Source organism: Heterodontus francisci, chromosome 13 (genome assembly GCF_036365525.1).
Source record: "Heterodontus francisci isolate sHetFra1 chromosome 13, sHetFra1.hap1, whole genome shotgun sequence".
NCBI lineage: Eukaryota > Metazoa > Chordata > Chondrichthyes > Heterodontiformes > Heterodontidae > Heterodontus > Heterodontus francisci.
The window spans coordinates 83,645,108-83,667,951 of record NC_090383.1 but is presented as its reverse complement, the minus strand read 5'-3'; the positions used below and the strand labels follow the sequence as shown (position 1 = coordinate 83,667,951).

The following is a 22,844-nucleotide window of genomic DNA, read 5'->3' as shown; positions in this document are numbered from 1 at the left end:
TAAGTGTAAGGGAAGAATGTTCCAAGATCATGGTCCCAGGCTACTCCATTTTATAGGATGAAGAAACTAAATGCATATATAAGCATAAATAGACTCTGATCAAAGCACTTTTTCTCAGAATTTTCTGATTAAACTCACAAAAACAGGTTGCTTTGAATTCACGTTTTTGTACTTTTGCAAGTTTTTCATTAATATTAATTATGCATTTTGAGCTAATTTATGGCTCAGTTCAAAAATTATGAAACTGTTTCAACTATCAGCACATCTAATCCTCTGGCTTTTTTGATAAAAGTAGTATTGAGGCAACTACACAATAACAAAACACATTTTTGTAAGTTCTTGGGCACTCATTGTTGGGGAAGACAATAAAGACAACTGAATGCATAAAAAACTCCATCTGACTTGGTCACTAACGTTCAGTTTATAACGTCTTTCTTGCATTTTTAGCTTAGTGTGCAACCAATGTTAGCTGGTCAATAATCTTATGCATAGCAATAAACTATTCCTTACAAATATTTAACTTCTCACCTTCCAACACATATGCCCATGAGATGCCACTGTCAAACCAAATATCCAAGATATCCTCTCCCTTGACAAAATTAGACACATCAGAAGCTCCACTCTGCAGAAACAGAAAACATAGCTGCAATTACGCTTTTCCTATAAAGAGAGAGGTTAAGTATTTACACACTCTACAGTTTAAGTACAGCTGACTTCACCAATCTGTCTCGCAACTGTAAATACAACTGCCATTTTGAATTTGTTTAGTATTAATGGGGAAGTAACTTGGGGGCTACTTTCTGTCTGAATTAGTCCCACAGTGTTGATGTGGAAAAAATTATATATAGTTTACTCATTTAAAAAAATTATCTTTCGCCTCAACCAGGACCTACCATTTCAGTGGTGCCAATAATAGATAAGAACTACCTGAGCTTTAGTTTTAATCTAGTGTTACACTACAACAACAAAGCATTGAATACCACAAGTGGCAGAGAGTCATAGTGTACCATACTTTAATTATAATGCTGCAGCTGTATTTAATGAAAAATACTTAAACAGCCAGAGAGTTTTGCAAAAATCCATGCCGGAAAATAGATTAAAAATTATGGAACTGATTAGCTTATTTGAGGGGAAATTTCCCTTATTGGTAACTTTAACAAAATAAAGATCTGCCTAAACGGGTCAAGAGCAGCAGAAACCAGCAAAAATAACATTGATGAATGCAAGAGGTAGAAAAAAAATTTGGTTTAGGACTGAAGTCTATCCTTAGGAATTAGTGCAGAGGTTCCAGAGGACAGAGTGATCCAAAAGAAAATTGAGCCATACACATATTAAGATTTGGCATGTTTTTAAAAAACTATTGAAAAATCTCACACCTGTTCACTACCCGCCTGCAAAACCTTAGTTCCTGTTACTATATTTAGAAATATAGCAAGATTTAAGCATCAGCAGTCCCATCACGTCCGTGCCAGCCGAAAACAAAAAGCTATGCAGCCGACTTCCACCTGCTAGTTCTTGGTCGGTGCCCTGTAGGTTACCGTACCCCAACTGCATATCCAAGAGTTTTCTTAAACTGTATGTTTTTCTGCCTCCACCATCCTTTTAGGCAGTGATTTCTAGACCTCCACCACCTTCCGAGTGGAAAAGAAATACTCAATTCCCCTCTAATCCTTCTAGCTCTCTGCTAATGGAAATAGGTGCTTCCTATCTGTGTAGGACCCCTCTTAAGCTTATAAACCTCAATTAAATCTCCCCTCAACCTCCTCTGTTCCAAAGAAAACATCCCTCGACCATCCAATCTTTCCTCATAGCTAAAATTCTTTATTCCTAACAACATCCTCGAATTTTCTCAGTACCCTCCCTCAAGTGCAATCACAACCTTCCGGTAATATGGTGACCAGAACTGAATGGAGTCATTTGTATTATCATTTGTTATGTGTCAAATTTTATTATAAATTCTGAAGTTCACACTTAAAATGGAAACTGTAAACTTCATGCTCTTTAAGGATACCCTCCCATCAATGGTGGTACTGTAGCACTTAAATTTTGTCTGCATCAGTTCGTCGGCCTGTTCTAGAGAAACTTCCATTCTCCAAACTACTGCAGTTCTCTACTTTCAAATTGTCACAAATGTTATTTAACTATAAATGTCAAATCAAATTAGATAAAAATCTCAGAATATATGACTTTAAAATGGGGACCAAATTACATTCAAGTGCCCTAGTCCAACTTAAACCCTGCTTTGTCCCTTCTTCAACTAAAGATTACACTTCATCTTGAATCTCCATGTGCAATACTACAGGAGATAGCCAAGTATAAATTAAAACACAGTATAAAAAAATGAAATTTAGTTTCTAGCTTTTCTTCCAATAATTCTGAAAAACTCAACAAAAATTGCGAGAAGCTAAAGAAATATTTTGCAGCAGTTCAGCTAACTGAATAATACTGATGCACACTGGGAAATTGGGGACACTTCGTATGCATGGACTGCCCAACTTGCATTCCACTAACATAGATACAGTCCCAAGTATTGGCATTCCTCCTAACCAAAAGCAGATTACACAAAATTAACCATAGAAAATTTATGTGCATCATTTTGATAAGATAATAAATTATGTTTAACTGCTCCCACCCCTAAAGAAAAATATAGTCCCGAGCAACTGTGTCATTCAAGTCCATACAGGTTTAAATTAGTCCAGGCTGTTTTACAGCTTCAGTGTGGCGCTCCCAGTACAAAGGTACAGTACAAAGAGCAAATTAAGCATTTTAGTAATCACGAACGCTGATTCAAAAGCATTTTACTTTCTATTTCTCATTACCCATAACTTGTTTTTGGAATCAAATAATTCTTCCTTGGTTATCTGAGAATGATAACTTATATTTGCATTAAATCCTACCACTATAAGAACTAGGAGCAGGAGTAGGCAATTCAGCCCCTCGAGCCTGCTCCGCCATTCAATACGGTCAGGCTGATCTCATCTCTGCCTCAATTCCACTTTCCTGCCCGTTCTCCATAACCCTTCAACGCATTACTAATTAAAAATCTGTCTATCTCCTCCTGAAATTTACTCAATGTCCCGGCATCCACCACACTCTGGGGTAGTGAATTCCACAGACGCACGACCCTTTGAGAGAAGTAATTTCTCCTCATTTCTGATTTAAATCTGCTACCACTTATCCCAAAACTATGACTACTTGTTCTAGATTACCCCACCAGAGGAAGCATCCTCTCTACGTCTACTTTGTCAATCCCCTTAATCATCTTATATACCTCAATTAGACCTCGAGAAGAAAGGCCTAAACTGCTCAATCTCTCTTCATAAGACAAACTCCTCATCTCTGGAATCAATCTAGTGAACCTCCTCTGAACTGCCTCCAATGCAACTACATCCCTCAAGTAAGGGGACCAAAACTGTACACAATACTCCAGGTGCAGTCTCACTAATGCCTTGTACAGTTGCAGCAACACTTCCCTACTTTTATACTCTATTCCTTTAGCAATAAATGTCAAAATTTCATTTGCCTTCCTTATTACCTGCTGCACCTGCATACTAGTTTTCTGCGATTCATGCACGAAGACACCCAGACCCCTCTGCACTGAAGCACTCTGAAGTTTCTCCATTTAGATAATAATTCGCCTTTCTATTCTTCCAACCAAAATGGATAACCTCACAATTATCCACATTAAACTCCATCTGCCAAATTTTGGCCCATTCACCTAACCTATCCGTATCTAGTTGTAAATTTCTTATTTCTTTATTGCAAATTACTTTCCCATCTATTTTAATGTCATCTACAAATTTGGCAAGAGTACCTCTATCCCTGCATCCAAGTCATTAATATAGATGGTAAATAGTTGGGGCCCCGAGGACCCAACCCTGTGGCACCACACTAGTTACATCTTGCTAACCAGAAAAAGACCCATTTATCCCGACTCTCTGTTTTCTGTTGGCTAACCAATCCTCTATGCAAGCTAATAAATTGCCCCGACCTCCATGTGATCTTACCTTGTGTATTAACCTTTTGTGTGGCACCTTATCAAATGACTTCTGGAAGTCTAGATATACTACATCTACAGGATCCCCATTATCCACTTTACTTGTTACATCTTCGAAGAACCCTAGCAAATTAGTCAAACACGATTTACCCTTCATAAAACCATGCTGACTGATGGATTGCGTTTTGATTTTCTAAATGTCCTGTTATTACTTTCTTAATAATGGATTCTAACAATTTCCCAACGACAGATGTTAAACTAACTGGTCAAGAGTTTCCTACTTTCTGCCTCGCTCCTTTTTTGAATAAGGGTGTTATATTAGCTTTTTAACAATCCACTGGAACCTTTCCCACATCCAAGGAATTTTGGAATATTATAGCCAATGGATCCACTATCTCCACTGCCACTTCCTTCATGACCCTAGGATGTAGGCCATCAGGCCCTGGGGACTTGTTTGCCTTCAATCCCAATACTTTGCTCAGTACTTTTTACCTAGTGATGATGATTGTTCTAAGTTCCTCCCTTCCTATAACCTCTGCATTACTTGTTACTATTGGGATGGTACTGGTGTCCTCTGTATATTTTGTGCTACTTTTCTTTCATAATTTAGCTTTGCTCTTTTTATTACTTTTTTTGTAACTCTTTGTTGATCTTTAAAAGTTTCCCAATCTTCCAGCCTGCCACTGGCCTTTGCCATATGGTATGCCTTAGTTTTTGTCTTTCTATTACCCTTAACTTCCTTGCTTAGCCATGGATGTTTTCTCCCCCTCTTACAATCTTTCTTCCCCTCGAATATATTTTAGTTGGGAGGATTTGAGTATCTTCTTAAACATCGGCCACTGCTCATCAACCGTCCTACCTTTCAGTCTTCCTGCCCAGTCCATTAGGGCCAAATCGGTCCTCATGCTGATGTAATGACCTTTGTTTAACTCCAGAACACTAGTGTGGGACTCCAGTTTCTCACACTCAAATTGAATTTGAAATTCCAGCATGCTATGATCACTCTTTCCTAGAGGATCCTTAACTATGAGATTAATTAATCCCACCTCATTACACAATACCTAATCTAGAATAGCCTGCTCCCTGGTTGGTTCCACAACATATTGCTCCAAAAAACAGTCTCTAATACATTCAATGAACTCTCCCTCGAGGCTCCCCTTGCCAATATGATTAATCCAATCTATATGCATATTAAAATCACCCATGATTATTGCCGTACCTTTCTTACAAGCCCCCAGTATTTCCTGGTTTATACTGTGCCCCATTGCGGAACCACTGTTTGGGGACCTATAGATTACTCCCACCAGGGTCTTCTTTCCCTTGCTATTTGTTATTTCTACCCAGACTGATTCTACATCTTGATCCCCAGTGCCTATATCATTTCTCACTACAGCACTGATCTAACAAAGCTACAGCACCTCCTTTTCCTTCCTGCCTATCCTTCCGAAATACTGAGTACCCTTGGATATTCAATTCCCAAACCTGGTTTCCCTGCAATCACGTCTCAGTAATCACCACTAAATCATACCCATTCGTCTCTATTTGTGCAGTTAACTCATTAATTGTATTCCGAATGCTTCGTGCATTCAGATACAAAACCTTTAAGTTTGTTCTATTATAAAATTTCCCTACTCTTGGTGCAATATGACGTTCACAGGTTCTGTCCCTACTGTTTATATTCTGGTAACAATCAGCCTCATCACTAATCTGCACTCCTACTTTCTCCTTTAGCGTTGACTTCCTAATTTTCCATGCAACTGAACCCTCCCTGTCACTATTTAGTTTAAAGACCTATCTACAGCCCTATTGAAAATCAAGCAAGTGCTGCCCTAAGGAGTAGGATAAACAGTACAGTTCCCACTTAAATATAACCCAATAAAAAACTGTTTCAAAAACAAGATAATTTTCAGACTTAAACAGCCTGCAGGATCACCTGTACAAAAAACAGACACAAAACTATTTGCTGAAACCACTTTATGTGTACAACAAAGGTGGAGGTAAGAAATCAGTTTAGGAGGAGGGAAAGAAAAATATGCACTTTAGAAAAGGACAGTAAAGTTGGATAAAATCATAAGGAACATTATTTATTTCTATAACTTTGTAAGTAGGAGAATCTGTAGACTTGTACAACAATTGGATATTGATTTTATCTAACATTTAATCATAGGGTTATTCGGACAAAATAAGAATTTCATATGAATAAAATAAAACCTCCATTTTGTACAAAATAGCATTTATCAATTACCATATTTTTCACTTGTCACATAACACCCATCGGTCAATTTCCTTTCCCAAGTTTGCATTCCTGTCCATCCTACCAGCTGATTTCAAACACCATCATCCCAGCAACTTTTCATACAACCGTCGAATAAGATTTTGAATCTTCTATTAACCTTTACAAGTTCTGTAAGATCTAATATGGGCAAAAGTTAGAGGAAGCAACAATGCGGATGCAACAAATGATTCTGGGTCTGTGGAAAGGCTGATTTCTTTGTTTCTCAAAATTAAAATGGAGTTCCCATTGTGAACAAATTAATTGGCATAGATAGGGTGAATGCAAGAAATCACTTGGTAATCTGTGTTCTGTGCCTCTAAGGTTGCATGTCATCATTATACGCATGAGGTTTTACAGGCCCACAGCTTTGGAAAGGAGAATCCTTGTTGGTGATGCACTACTCATTCGGTCATCAACCAAGGTCAGTACACAAGCCAAGACCTCTCTTCAACAAAGTTAAAATTTCCAGAAAAGAAAAATGACTCAGTACTACCCAACTGCAACAAAAATGACAACTTTTATTTATATATCACTTTTAATGTTAAAAAAAAATTGTGCCAAGGAACTTCACAAAAGTGTAAATGCATGGATATCAAGCAAAAAAAAGCTACTAGATGATTGGACTAAAAACTTGGCAAAACAGATGAATTTAGAGCAGGGTCTTAAAGGAGGAGAGGGAGGCAGAGGAGCCGAGGGAGGGACTTCCAAAGCATGGAGCCTGAGCAGTTGGAGAATAATGAACAAGAAGCCAGGGTCGGAGGAACATGCAGTTAGAGGGAATGTGTACTATAACACTGGAGCGGGGGGGGGGGGGGGGGGGGGAAAGAGGGTGGGAGGGGTTACAGAGATAGAGAGAAGTAAGGCCATTAAAGATTTCAAACACCGGGGTGAGAAATTCAAATTTGAGATATTAGGGAACTGGGAGATGATGCAGACCAAGGAGGACTGTGGTGATGGGCACTTGAGATAGGATAAAGGGTCAACGGAGTCAGGTTGAAGGACCAGGCTGTGGGTCTAATGGATACATTTGGACAGAGCATGGGGGAGATGTGAAAATCTAGAAAACTGGGATTCTGAGGGTGTAGTGGGGGTGCGCAGAGCAGAGCTTTGCTTGGTCGGCAAAGGGAAGCAGCAGAGGGAGTAGAATATATCAACTCTATCTAGGTGACAAATAAATCCATGTACTTCTTGCATTTTTGCTAGAGGTGAGGAAAGTTGGTGCAGGGAGGGAAGCTTAAGGAAACAGCTGCCAGTGGAGAAAATAAGCTGGGGGTATCTTTACTCACCAAGATAATCCAGGTGTCATAGGTGGTTTTGGCAGAGGCAAGTGAAGCCCAGTCATGCTTCATGTGGCCCAGCTAGATCTGGCATGGTGGCCAAGCCAGTTGAGGGCTAGATATGTACAAGTTTGCACCCCTTGGACTTCAGGGAGTAAAGATGGGACTGTATCAGGGGAATGGCTAAGATAGCAAATAGAAAAGATTTTGATGGGGTCAAAAGCATCAAAAATAAACCTGAAGGAATAACTGAGAAAAAATCAACAGCTGTAGATTTCTTATAATACGCGATAGTCTGAAGGCTAGGCAGTTGGGTGTTTTGAAAGTGCAGCTATACTTGAGTTGAGGGAAGAGTTTTTTTTTAAAAAAAGAGGTAAATACAAAAGGAAGTGGAGTGTACAGGTCTAAGCAGATGTAGGTGATTAGGGATACAAGGAAGTCGTCAGAGATGGCCTTCTCAATAACATCCTAACTACCCTTAATGATGTGCCACAAGTTTCAGCATGGAATCATGTATGCATGGTACACCATGTATTACTCCTTTAGCATAGAAAAAACAACCCAAGACCCTTTACAGAAGAAAAGATGTGCAAAAAGTCAGTTGGAAAAATGGGCTTGAGAAAGCTTTAAAATGCTTGTAGCCAAGTAAGAGGTGGAAAGGTTTAGGGACGAAATTCAATACAGGAAGGCTAAAATGGCCGAAGGCTCCATCACCAGTAATGGGGGAGGGGCATATAAAACGAGGCCACAGTCAGAGCACCAAAATCTAGCAAGGACCGCATTTACAAAATTACGTCTCGGACAGGGTAAAAGCAATAAACAAGAGTATCAGCATCTCAGTGGAATGAAGGGGCAAGATACCTGTGGAAGCAAGCAATGCTGGAAAGATGGTAAGCAGTCTTGGTAACAGAGGGCTCATGGATATGAAGTTCAGCTGTGGGTCAGATAGACTGCCGAGATTACATTAAGCCAATAAGCAGCTAGTATGGGGAAATGGAGCCTGTGATGAGGTTGCAATGGTTTTAATGGAGTTTGCAAACAATGGCTCATCCACAACTTAATGACAGACAGGCAGTCCAACAGGACAATGGTGGGGTTAATGGAAGTAGCGGAGAGGTAAGGCTGAGTATCGACAGGATTATAAAGGAGTCTTACCCCTTACCCCAAGATGATGTAATTGAAGAACATATAGGTAAGAAATGGAATGGGTTAAGGTTATATTCTTCAGGGCCTCTGAAGGTGATCCTGCAAAAACAGGAGAAGCTATTGCTAAAGATGCACAAGCTAGACTGGGATAGTTAAGAGTTCAACCAGACAAGGGTAGTCCCAATGAGCTGGATTACAATGAGGGGTGCTGGACGAACATGTAGTGAGCCCCATCAGAAATCACAGAAAGGTGAAGGAGGAATAAAACTATCGCAAAGGATGTTAGTGGTGGTCTTAAGCAGGGCATCTCAATGTCTTAAGCAGGGAATGGGAATGAAGTGATTTGAACTGGAAGTTGTGGAAGAGTTGGGAGGTGACAATATATTCAAAGACCTGAGCGGAAAGGGAGGTTACAGATGATACTTGCAGAGTATAGACAGGTCAACAGTGGATGTGCGGGAGGGAAGAGGGGGTAGGTTGAGGCACAGTGCTTAAGCAAAGTGAGTCATTAACTATGTCAGTGGGCGTTCAGATTAGAAAAAGTAATTGCATGGCCAACATGTAGATCTCAAGGAAAAGATGAACTTGGAGATGGCACAATGGTAAAAATCGAAGAGTGACAGGCAGTCGACTGAGGGGTTGGTGGGGGTGGCTGTACAGGGCATTGGTGAGACCACCCTTAGAGTACTGCACACAGTTTTGGTCTCCTTATTTAAGGAGGGATATACTTGCATTGGAAGCTGTTCAAAGAAGGCTCACTAGGCTGATTCCTGGGATGAAGGAGTTGTCTTATGGAGGAAAGGTTGAGCAGGCTGGACTCATTGGAGTTAAGAAGAATGAGGGGTGATCTTATTGAAACATATAAGATACTGAGGGGGCTTGATAGGGTAGATGCTGAGAGGATGTTTCCCCTCATGAGAGAATCTAGAACTAGGGGGCAGTTTCAAAATAAGGGATCTCCCTTTGAAGACAGACATGAGGAGGAATTTCTTCTCTGAAAGTCAGTATTCTTTGGAATTTTCTTCCCCAGACAGCAGTGGAAGCTGGGTCAATGAATATACTCAAGGCTGAGTTGGACAGATTTTTGATCGATAAGGGAGCCAAGGGTTATGGGGGGCAGCCAGGAAAATGGAAATAAGGTCACAATCAGCTCAGCCACAGGAACATAGGAAATCAGAGCAACAGTAAGCCATCCCTCCCCTTGAGCCTGCTCCACCATTCAACCAGATCATGGCTGATGATCTACCTCAATGCTATTTTCCCGCATAATCCCCATATCCCTTGACATCTTTAATATTTATAAATCTATTAATCTCTATCTTGAACATACTCAATGAATGAGCCTCCACAGCCCTCTGGGGTAGAGAATTCCAAAGATTCACCAACCTCTCAGTTAAGAAATTCCTCCCCATCTCAGTCCTAAATGGCCTACTTCTTATTCTGAGACTGTATCCTCTGGTTCTAGACACCCCGCCCACCCCATCCAGCAGAAACATCCTTCCTACATCAACCCTGTCGAGCCCTGTAAGAATTTTCTATGTTTCAATGAGATCACCTCTTATTCTTCTGAACTTTAGAGAGTACAGGCCCAGTCTCCTCAATCTCTCCTTATAGGACAATCCCGCCATCTCAGGAATCAGTCTGCTGAACCTTTGTTGCACTCTCTTTATGACAAGCATATCCTTCTTTAGGTAAGGAGACCAAAACTGTACACAATACTCCAGGTGCAGTCTCACCAAGGTTCCATACAATTGCAGCAAGACTTCTTTACTCCTGTGCTCAAATCCTCATTGCAATAAAGGCCAACATACCATTTGCCCTCCTAATTGCTTGCTGCACCTGCATGTTAGCTTTCAGTGACCTATGAACAAGGACACCCTTTGGCCAACACTTCCCAATCTCTCTCCATTTAAGAAACACTCGGTATTTCTGGTTTTCCTACCAAAGTGGATAACTTCACATTTTTCCACATTATATCCCGTCTGCAATGTTCTTGACCCTTCACTTAGCCTGTCTAAATTCCCTTGAAGCCTTTTTGCATCCTCCTCACAACTTTCATTCCCACCTAGTTTTGTGTCATCAACAAACTTGGAAATATTACATTTGGTCCACACATCCAAATCATTGATATAGATTGTGAATAACTGGGGCCCAAGCACTGATCCTTGCAGTACCCAACTAGTCACAGCCTGCCAACCTGAGAATGACCTGTTTATTCGTACTCACTGTTTTCTGCCCGTTAACCAATTCTCAGTCCATGCCAGTATATTATCCCCCCCCACCTCCAATACCATGAGCTCTGATTTTGCTTACTAACTTCCTTATTGAAAGCCTTCTGAAAATCCAAATACATCACATCCACTGGTTCCCCTTTATCTATTCTGCTTGTCACATCCTTAAAAAACTCAAGTTTGTCAAACATGATTTCCCTTTCATAAATCCATGTTGTCTGCCTAATCCTACCATTATTTTTTAACCATGATCCAAGCGAATGGTGGAGCAGGCTCAAGGAGCCAAATGGCCGACTCTTGCTCCTATTTCATTTGATCTTACGTGAGGAGGGGTAGCAGTGCAGATGGCCTGAAGCTTTGGACAAAGGTCACTGACCTCCTTGTACTTGGTGCTACAGGTGAGGAAGAGGGAGCAGTTTGTTGCAATTTGCAATATTCTTATCCTGGGAAAGGATTTGGCCCTGGAGAGGGAAATGCAATAATGCTCAACTTGGTCAAGTCTGAATTTATAGTGGAGGATAAGTAGTATACTCTATTTCACAGCTCTCAGATTTTAAGTTGTAGAGATGGGAACCATCAAGGATACTGATGGGGATGGGAAATGAAAATTAACTTGGTGATGACATAAAGGCAGAACATAGGGAGCAGTCGAACAGATCAACAGCGGCACCAGTATTGGGTAGGACAGCAAAAGCAGTTAAGGAGCAGCCTCTCAGCCTCCTGCAAGACTCCTCTTCCATGCTGACTCAACTGAAATCTGGATTCTAATATTTCTACTTTAACTGAGCCATAAGATCTCGTTAAAGCTCCAAAGATACACTGATGTGAATACATCACAACACTGACACATGCTCTGTTCTTTTCCAAGGTCATGTTCCAGAATACCAGATACTTACTTTGAGCCCTACTAGATGATTTGGAGTTTGAGTACCTATTCCCTGATGGGATCTAAAGCAGAATGTACACAGCTTAAAAGTGGGTACAACACTGATCAAAGTAGACAATGAAAGAAATGAACTGATTACAAGAGAAAATCATTTGAAAATGAAGGCTGAGTAAATAAGCAAAAAGGATAAATGTGGTTTTTTTTAAAACTACATACTGTATCATGCAAATTACAGTACGTCTACTTTAAGTCAATTTGTACCACTTATAGAGCGACAGGAAAAAACAAAAATGTATACCTTCAGTAAATCAGATGATTTAGCTTAGAAGTGCTCAATGCCTTAGGGTTCAAATAAGCTAGTAGACATATCAGTTTAAAATGTAATGCTGTAAAGAAAATGTACAGCTATGAAATACAACTGGGGCTGGAAATGTGAAGAGAGAAGAGACAAAAATTCAACTCTGCCTCCAGCCAAAAAATACTATTGGGTCAAACTCAATATTTAGTATGAACTATACTTACTACAGCTTACAACATGAAATCATTTTTATATTTAACATAAAGCAAAAGGGTCAAAAAAAGGTGATACTTTCCAATTTTTTTTTGGTCACAGAAGTCTTTTTCTGGAATTTAGATAGTTTTTAAACTGTACCTAATATTTTCTGTTGGGCAATTTTAATAATATATTGGACAAACTGAGTATAGTTTTAATTTGTGCATTTTTAGATGACAAAGTGTATCATGACTTATCCTCTTTTCTTTTATAATCAAACAAGTTTCTTGGTAAGTAATTTTCATGTCTGCAAGATGCATGGGGTTTCCATTCAATAGTCTGTATCATAGTTTGAAGTTTTACCGTTCTTGTAATATTTATGAAACTATGACCCCCTTCAAAGAGTACTAACCTTTTTTAAAACTTCCTTAGTCAGGAGTTGGTCCAAAGGTAGAGTCCACCAACAGTCACTACCATGTTCTTCCACCAGTTTGATAAGGTGCGCCCTTGTGTATCTATGTGGGAAGAGTTACATCTGATTTGTTTAGTCAATCTGCAACCATAGATTTACTTTAATATTAGAAGGTGCACAAATTCAATTCTTAAAAGAAGTATTTATTCGATTTTCAAAGTGCCACTGTCCCCCCTTTTTTCAGACCAGAGAGGAGTGGGGAGGTGACTGAACAGGATGTAACATAAGCAAATTACGACAAATGACCACAATACAACGCTACTACACATATAATAAATTTTCCCATATTCTGTACATTAATCAATGTGTGCTTAAACTCTGGAGATTAAAGTCACTAATTTTCAGTACAAGGATGAAAAAAGACAAACAGCGAGCTGAGTCATTTCCTGATAAATAAGTAAACGTATTTACAAAAGGCAAGCTGCAACTCCTTAAATCAACACCATGGGCGAGATTTTAACTCACACAAAAACTATTCAGAGTTAAAATTGGGCCCTATATTTCAATCAATTCAGCAATCAATTGTTCAATTTCATCAGTTTTTAATACATCAACAGAAGTAATAGAATGAGAGAAAATCTAATGTCTCTTTTAATTGATAGGATATATTCAGTATTAATATGAACTTCAAGGTAATAACACACTAAAAAGTAGTAACACAAGACAATAGCCAAAAGGAAAAGACTATTGCTCAGCTGATTGCAAAGAATTTTCCCTCTCCTTCAGTAGTCCTTTGCATAAAATTCCTTTCCATGCCCAATTTTAGGGCCATCCAATTGCACACAAAGTGGCATAACCTCCCACACCTCAAGCCCCACACAAAACTTGATTGATAGTTTCCATCAGAACTAAAAGTCAATCATTCCAAATGAATAGTTTTTAATAGCATCAGGACCTCCATGTCAATATAGCAAGTCACTTTATCAATGAGAAAATAAATCACTCTGTAAGCACACATTAATGACAACTTCAGACATGGCCCTATATATATTTTTTGGAACAGCTTCCTTTAATTGACTCACTGACAACCATCATGAGACTCTTCTAGAGGTTCTCCACTAATGGCTGCTCAATTTCTCATTTGGTTTCGCTCCTTTTCCCTCCCTGAACAACTGTCTAACTAGCCAAAATTGTTTTGTTTTTCTGCATCCTCATTTATCAAATTTACTAAATTAAAAGAGACCAGCCCCTTTCACATGGTAAAAGTCATTTTTTTTCCCAGTTTTTCTAAGCAATAAACTAAATTACTGAAATGAAAATACATAACATGTATTCATGCAATTCGTGCTAGTTACACTGGTAGCACAAAGTAAAGTTATTAAATATTTGTAGCATGGATAATCATTAACCCACATTTATTAACTTCCACACCAGTCAAAGGTCCATAGTGATATTTTTTTTTCAGAAAAACTAAAAGGGAAATTTCTTTTTTGTTGCTTCCCATTTGATGAAAAAAAAACCCCTGAACAATGCCTGCAGTTAAAGAAGAAATATAGCTTAGAGTTTTCTTTTATTCATTCTCTGGATGTGGGTGTCACTGGCATTTGTCGTCCATCCCTAGCAGAGCTGAGTGATTTGGTGCAATTTGCAAAAACACTTCAGACGGCAGCTATGAGTCAACCACACTGGTGGGGGACTGCAATCAAATGTAGGCCAGACCAGGTAAGGACAGCAAGTTTCATTTCCTAAAGGACATTAGAGAACCAGCTGGGCTTTTATGACAGCTAACAGCTTCATGGTCACTTTTACTGACACCACTTTATTCTATTTCCAGATGTATTTTTAAACTGGGTTCAAATTCTCTAATTGCAATGGTGAGAATTGAACTCATGCTCTCTGAATTTCTAATTTATAAATAAATATTCTTTTTATGTAAGATGCATTGTTATATATGATAGTTCAATTCAATAGATATTGTTAATATGTTGACAAAATCTGCTTGTAGGACACATGCAGCCTATCTCTTTAAAGTTAAGGAGTTTATACCCCAACCCCTCAAACAGTTATAACCACAATATTACTGAGCTATAAAACTCAAAGTTAAAGCAGAGTTGGGTTATTGATTTTTGGAACAAGTATTCAATGCCAGGGCTGCATAATTGAAAGAGGTCAACCATACCAATGCCTTGGGAATCATAAAGCTCAAATTTCAGCGAATACCAGGTCCAGGTAGCCTGTCGCCAACAAATTAAATGTTTCTGATGTAAGTGATTAGCTGATTGTAAAAATCTGCCCAGAGCTTACAGGCCATATCTAGGAGTAGTTTTGGCATTATGTGACTTTCACTTGGTTTCAACAGCAAAGGGAATGAGGTAATGCAACGACCATGACACTAGCCAATAGGTTTACAGATTGATATTGATTGTGCAGAATGCTTATCTACTTGGGTTATCAGAAACATAGCAGCAATAGACTGATTACTTGCAGATGGAAGTGAACTATTTATGGCCTTCCTCACGAATGTCTTTCAAGACAGAGAGCAGAACCAGACAGAGAGTAGAACCAGACAGACAAGATAACTTTCAACAACGACATTCTGCTCTTTCCTTACCTGTTGGAGTGTATACATGGTAACTAAGCAAATCCATTCTTTTGAAACAACCAGTAAGTTCCAAAAAAAGGTAACAAAATCTTATTGCGTATGACAGATGAAATTTTACTTGTATATATTAAATGTGAATGACAACCAAGGATTTTAATAGTAAATGTGTAATTCTAAATGAGAGATGTGTGAAGATCGCAGTGTAATCTGTGTTAAGATTATCTATGTTACTTTCAGTATACTATTACTAACTGCAGAACACGAAATATTTTTTCAAGATTTCCTTGATTGTAAGGATTCTGTTCTTTAACTAGCTATGTTAATGCAGGTACTTTGTAGAAATACAGAAAGACTTATAAAAGTGCACTAATGCTTCTATTATTAGTTCATAATTTAAATTAGCATTTTAAACCATTGAACAGCAATAAGAAAAGTGAAAGGGGTGTTGATTTGTTCCAGTCAGATTTATTGTATTTTACTTGTCCCATCTATATACTTTTCTAAACAATAGATTATATATTTTATGGTACACATTCCGCTGAGCACCAAACTGAAAATATAGCAAAAGAATCATTTCACTTGAAAAATTATGCTTTTGATCACCAAGGGCCCAAAATTCCAGAAAGGGATAGTAACATATGAACATGTAATGCCTTATTCTAAAGAGGCTAGTTGATGTCTTCCCTAAAATAATTTCAGAAGAACGTGTTCAGCTTCCATAAAATATCAAAGTGCATAATTTCATGTTTTTTTAAAATAAGAATTTATATTTAGCTAAGCACATATTAATTAGTCCTCAGTCTGCTTAAGTAAATGTAAGAATCTATATTTTTTGCCTCAGAACACAAAATGCCTGCACTTAACACAAATTGTAAGGGTGATAAACAATACCATTACAGAAGTAAAATAGGCATCTTTGGAAATTTACAATAGTATATTCAAGTTTACATTTGATGCTCTGCAGTTACTATTTGAAAAACACATCTCAATTTACTTTTGACAAAGTTTCAAAACTCTTATTATGCCTCAAGATTGGCCTTTTATTTATTTGATGCAGCAATGGCAATCAGCCCAACAAGGCTTGTTCCTCCAGTATTCCAATTTTCTCAGCGGGTCGAAGAGACTTAGCAGTTGGCAGGTAAAAAGACAGAAGCGCAAGGAGAGAGCCAACTGTGTAACAGCCCCGACAACCAATTTTATCTGCAGCACCTGTGGAAGAGTCTGTCACTCTAGAATTGGCCTTTATAGCCACTCTCGGTGCTGCTTCACAAACCACTGACCACCTCCAGGCGCTTCCCCATTGTCTCTCAAGACAAGGAGGCCAAAGAATGGCAATCAGCCCAACAAGGCTTGTTCCTCCAGTATTCCAATTTTCTCAGCCTCGTACCCATTTCTGTTCTGAATGTCCCTTAAGTATTTATCACTGCATCCAGACTATTGGGAACATTTATCACCCTTTATGTGAAGTTCCTTCTGGCGTGTGTTCCATTTTGCTTAGTAGTTTCTACTTTTGAACTTTAGTCTAATTATCCAACCTTATATTAAAGTAATTTATTGGATTTACCTTCTCTAACAACGACTTGCCTGTACAGTCTTTTCTCTCCGCTCCAAATTGAGATCCTTACTCAACTGTGATTCCCCTAATGATCTGAATCATTCTGGAAGTCCTCCAAACACTTCAAAATCTGATGCATGTTTGGTGATCAAACGGAAAAAGCTAACTTTCGTAAAATAGTATTCCTGTTATTATCGCCACTGGTTTGTTACAAATCACCATTCTCTACAAGAAGTACATATGATAATGTTGCTAATCTATTTTAAACTATTGATAACACTATGTTTCTACTGCAGATTACTTCAACAATGAAAGGGACAATTACATTGTCATGATTGCGGAAGATTAAATGCACCATGAAAAAGCCATTAGAAAGACAAGAGAACAACAGTGTGCATCAGGTGTAACAGCAACTCCATTTGGATGACACTGGCTTCCAGTGGAGCTGCTGTTACTTTCGATGGACACTTTCATATCAAGGATCCCTTCCCTATTGAAGGAACATTGATTCTACAAAAGAAACCAACAGAATAATGTTTATTTTAATCAGGTGAAGGTGTACAGGACTATGACCTATGAATTGACAGCCAGTGCAATTACAGATTTGCCTGTCAGTTCTATAGGCCACTATTTTGTTCACCACAATGATGCAAAAGTTCAATCCACTTTAGACTACATTTGTGATATCTGTATTTTCTAAAAAGTATACAATGGAGATCTGAATTTATTCCACTGTAATAATTCAAATGAACTAATATTCTTTTGCATGTTCGAAAATAAAACCTTTTAGTAACCTCAACTTGTTATTACAAATATGTACTTGATAGCAATAAAACAATGTAAAAAACACAATTTCACTTTCAGACTAATTCTCAAAATAGACAGAAGTATACTTGCCATTGGGCTTAACTTCCAAAGTTGCAAATCAAGATTTTTCTTAAAAAGGGTTTGAATACACAGTGAATACACAGAATACATGTTCCACAGGCTACTATTCGCTAATCCAGCAATAGCGATCTCTGAGACACAAATGTTTGAAAATGTGCCAAAAGTTTTTTTTTTAAAAGTAGTAACTATAGATAACAAAATTCAAAATTTACTGACATCACAAGGCTAATATATCATTGTTACACTTGCAGAAATGATTTGCTTCTATGTAGGTTCGATATTTGTTTCCTTTCAAATACAAGTGATGGTTTGTCTTGTGGAAGCCTCTGAACAACTGCATATCTGCAATAGCTCTAAAATTACGCTTGAGAATTTATGAATCAGGCCACAAATGTTTATGAATTTGAGGAGATAATCCACATTCAAAGGATGGCCTCTGCGGCTGATGCGACCTGACATTGAAGTTTGCCACGAGTGCTACCTTGTTTCCAAAAGTAAGAGACAAAAATTACAATGAGATGTGGTTCTATGCCTCTGAAGGAAGCTTCACCACCTTATATATGTTATTGGGCTCTGGTAGCTTTAAAGCAACAATTGAGGCACTTTAGCGGTAAGATGAAATGAAGACAAAAAAGGGATGTTGCAGACATGAGTGGAATAATAGCACTGTACATTGAAAATTACTGCCTTTTTTTTTTAAACTGGATTTTTAAGGTATGACTCTGTCCAAATTGAACGTTTGGAAGAGACAAAGTGTACTGGTTAAATAATCCAAATGACTACCAATCTCATCTGTTGATGTCCTTACAATATATTGACAAATATTCAATTTTTACACCTTTATTGAGGATACTTGCCAAGAATTCTGCAGTGTAGGATAGGAAAACAAACATAACATTTAGAAAGACTGTGTAAAAAATTACATTAGCTCAAATTTACTTGCCACATTTATACTGGAAACTTTGGCCAGTAGAAATCCATCCAGTTTGATAAGTAGTGTATGACAAGAGTTAAATTTGATGAATCTCTCAATGTTATGAACATCAAATCTAGATTCTATTCCAAATGGTGCTACAGGAGGGTCATTTTAAAACTGCAGCAAATCCATGAGGATCTAGCCAACAGCGACCATAATATATGGCCGAATGGCTGCATTCTGTGCCATTATGACTATGATATAAGCATGACAAAAACCAGGGGAATAGATAAAAAAAAATAATTTTGAGGGGCTGAAAATAGAACTTCGGAAAAATAAAAAAAACATAACAATAATGGCAAACAATGATGTAGAACAGCAACGGGAAACAAGTAAAACAGTGTCCAGAAAAAAAAAACTACACTCTGCTGAAAAACAAATGAGACACCATGGATGAATAAAGACAAAGGAAAAAAGGAGGGTAAGAAAAGCATACACTAAGTGCATGGACAGGAAAGAGCATAAGGTAGAATACAATGTAGTAAGATTAAAATCCTTATTGTAACCTCTCAACATGCATTCCTGAATCTCTCTCAGGCCGAGAGATGGCTAGTGTGTAATTTATAAGACGACGACACTCAAAGTGAGTGAAGGCATGGACTTGGAAAGTTATGGAGGGAGGCAACAAGGTGGGAGAAGTAGTTCCAATGGGCATAGGACACAGATGTTGGAGAAGCAGCCACTAAAAGTGGAGCAAATAAAAGAGAAGACCTGTGTTGGATTAGAGGATGGTGCGTGCAGCGGCAGTAAAGGTGAAGAAAAATAACTTCTGACGGATGGGTAAGGCAACAGCGAGATCTGAAGGTGAGGCTGAGGATTTTAAAGTTAGTTCTCTTTCACACAGGGAACTCGTGGAGCTTGCTGAGGACAGGGGACCAAAATTGGGGAGGGGGGGTGGGGCGGTTAGTGTGGGTCAGAGTTTGGGCCACAATATTTTGGCTTAATTACAGTTTGTGGAAGGTACAGGTGGGGGCAGTAGCAAGGGGAACACTAAAGAATAACTCAAGTTAATAACGGTGTGCATAATGGTTATAAAGGCAAATGTTTTAACGTGCTGCTCATAAAATTTCCAAATCAATACGCAGTTTATTCTATTTCAAGGATCTGTTAAATGTGGATGTATGTCAGAGAGCTGAAGAGTGGCCAATAGAGTACTGATTTTTCAAAAGGAAGACAGCTAATCCAAGTAGTTACAGGTCAATTGCCTTAGCATTGGTGGGAGGGGAAAAAAACTTAAAGAGCCTTTAAGTAAGGATGAAATTGCCAATTTTCTAGATTGCGAAAATATTTTGAAGTAGCTAGCACACATTTCAAATGGGACAGTCATACCAGAAAAACCTCAATACTTTGAGAAGGTAACAAACATAGTAGATGGAGGATTTGCAGTAGATATAATGTGCAGGAACTTTAGGAAAGCTTCAACAAGACATCACGTGGATATTACTAGAGAAAATTAAGAGGATTGAAAACTAGGTTCAACATTGGTTCGATGGAAAAAGAGAGTAGGAGTTAAAGCAAAAGCAAAATTCTGCAGATGCTAGAAATCTGAAATAAAAACAGAAAATATTAGAAATACTCAACAGTTCAGGCATCTGTGGAGAGAAAAACAGTTAATGTTTCAGGTTGATAATCTTTCGTCAGATTGCTGAAAGGTCATCGACCTGAAAATGTAATTGTTTCCCTATCCACAGATGCTGCCTGACCAATGGATGGAAGTGGGTTACGCTGTTCCACATGGTTCAGTTCTGGTTTCACCCGTTCAATAATAAAAGGGTATATAAATTTGATCCGAAATATTTGCTTCCAAGGAAGTAAATGGCAAAATGGAGTGATTGCACCAAATGGCTTGTTTCTGTGCTGTAACTTTTGAGATATTTCTACATAGTGACAAAGCTAGAACCTGCCACCACACTGAAAACTAACTAGCATTAATGGTAGTTGCACATATAATCATGTAACAATCATCTGACAACATGGTCATTTTTTAAAAAGGCTAACTTAATACAAGGAGGTAAATAAATTTAGAAAGTTCTTTTTAAAAATTTCAAAGCATTTTTCATGCTTCCTAAAGGATTAGCGTATGTATTCCTCAATTAGCCACACCCATCAGTCTCCACCCTTTCCCAAAGCCACGCAGAATGTTAAATCATGACAAAGAGCTGATTGCACGGGTCACCGTTCAAAGTCCTGCATAGGCAGAACACACAGCTGCAGTTCCAACCAGTTCCCCACATTAATCTAGGGGAGGGTGCGAGATTACTAGTCCATTTGTAATTTAAAACATAGATCATCTAGAAATAATACTGGCACTTATGAGTTGCCTTATCATGCCAGAATGCCCCATGGTACTTCAAATAATGAATTACTTCTGAACCGCAATGAGTGTCATGTAGGCACAAACACTGGTTTGGTAGACTGTTGGTCGTGGAATGCAACATTGTCCCACTCGCAACTAATTGCAGATCAAATATTACACAGTCCACATGCAGAGTAAAATTGGCTCTACTCTACCAGAAAGCAATGCATTAATCTCAAAAGAACATCCATCTACTTTTTCATTGTATACTTTTCTATATTTCATACCATCTGCTCTTATAGCCTTGTTGAATCAACGTTAAATTATAGCCAGATCAGTATTGTACTATGGATCAGGGTGTACTCGGATCTGGCTCAGGTACAAATAATCTCACACAAGTCACCTGCAGCACATAACCAAATTGATTTCTTTTCCCCCAGAGAGTGAATTTATGCACGTGACAGAGCCTGACAGAATGGCAGAGAGAGAGAGAGAAGGGAGGGGGGGGGGGGGAGGGGGAGAGAAAGAAAGAAATGGCAGGACGAGTGAAAGAGATATACATACACAAGGAGAAAAAGCAGAACAAGACTGTAGAGTGGAAAATGTTATCTGAACAATTCAAGTCAGAAAGATTTTAAAGGGGCAACACCCTGAGGTTATTTTCTGCGATGGGAAAAAAGTTCCAATTTCAACATGAAAATTGAATGAATGAATGAGAAAATTTAAAAAGTCAAGAAGCGTCCGATTAGGACTAATGAAGTATCTATATAAAAAAAATTGTCATTAAATGGACAGGTTTGCCATGTCTAAAACATGTTAAGTTTTGGGAAGTCATCGAGAGCAAGATCTGTATACTTTCAAAGCGTGCCTGACAAAAGCCCGGCACCAACATCATCAGAGCGCTCCCAGCTTTGCACATGCGCAAAATAGACTCTTGCCGTCAATATGGTGCTGCGCCTGCGCAGCCTACGTCAGCAGCCGGCTTGCCAGGACTAATTCATGCATGCGGGCAAAAATGTCATTAGTGTACTGCAAAGTCTGCTAGCAGCTTGCTCTCTGCCTCGTCACTTCTCCCCACTCAGCCGCTCGCACCCACCCCCCCAAACACCTGTTGGCCACTCACTCTCAGCCTCGCCACTTCTCCCTCGGCCATTCGCTCTGTGCTTCACCGCCCCACCCTACCTTTGGACCATTCACTTGCGGACTCGCCGATTCCTCCCCTCTGCTTCCTCCCGCGATCACTGCCTTTCTTCCCCACACAGGGAAGCGGGGGAGAGAGAGACTGACAAGATAGGGAGGGGATGGGAGGGTGACTGCAAGCGGGAGAGAGTGGGGAGCAAGCGGCCGAGGGGCAAGAAGTGGCAAGGTTATGGATTCTGATGAATTGCACACACAATCCTGCACATGCAGCTACCCCAGAGCTGTTCTCTTGGTCTGGCAGGAGATTGGAGAGGTCCCAGTGTGTTTCACAGACTCCCAGGATTTATCTGTTCCAACTTCCAAAATGTTAGAAAGCTCTTTTTAAAATGCTTACTGGTTTAAAATTCAGGTTGTGTCCAGAAATAATAGTCAATAAAATTCATTAAACAGCCCATTTTTGGGAGCGGGGAGGAGAGGCAGAGCAGAGGAGAAGCAGCGAGGTCGCGCGTGAGGGCCCACAGATGCTGGGGTGGGGGGGATGGGGCATAACGCGGGGCACGAGCAGCTGAGGCGAGGAGCAAGCGGCAAGCAGACGGGAGAGGGAGGCAACAGCAAAGACAAGCGCAATGGCAGGAGGGATGCAGGCGGCGATCATAGCCACTGTGGCCAT

At 39.2% G+C, this 22,844-nt stretch overlaps 1 protein-coding gene across 1 annotated transcript in view; it reads right to left on the bottom strand.

Annotated features, from left to right (window-relative positions):
* iars2 (isoleucyl-tRNA synthetase 2, mitochondrial) overlaps positions 1 to 22,844 on the bottom strand; it is a 103,155-nt gene that overhangs the window by 53,779 nt on the left and 26,532 nt on the right. The window contains exons 13-14 of the mRNA XM_068045073.1: positions 12,718 to 12,820; positions 529 to 622 (exon numbers count right to left, since the gene is read on the bottom strand). Coding sequence (XP_067901174.1) covers positions 529 to 622; positions 12,718 to 12,820 — 197 coding nt within the window. The remainder of the gene's footprint in view (positions 1 to 528; positions 623 to 12,717; positions 12,821 to 22,844) is intronic.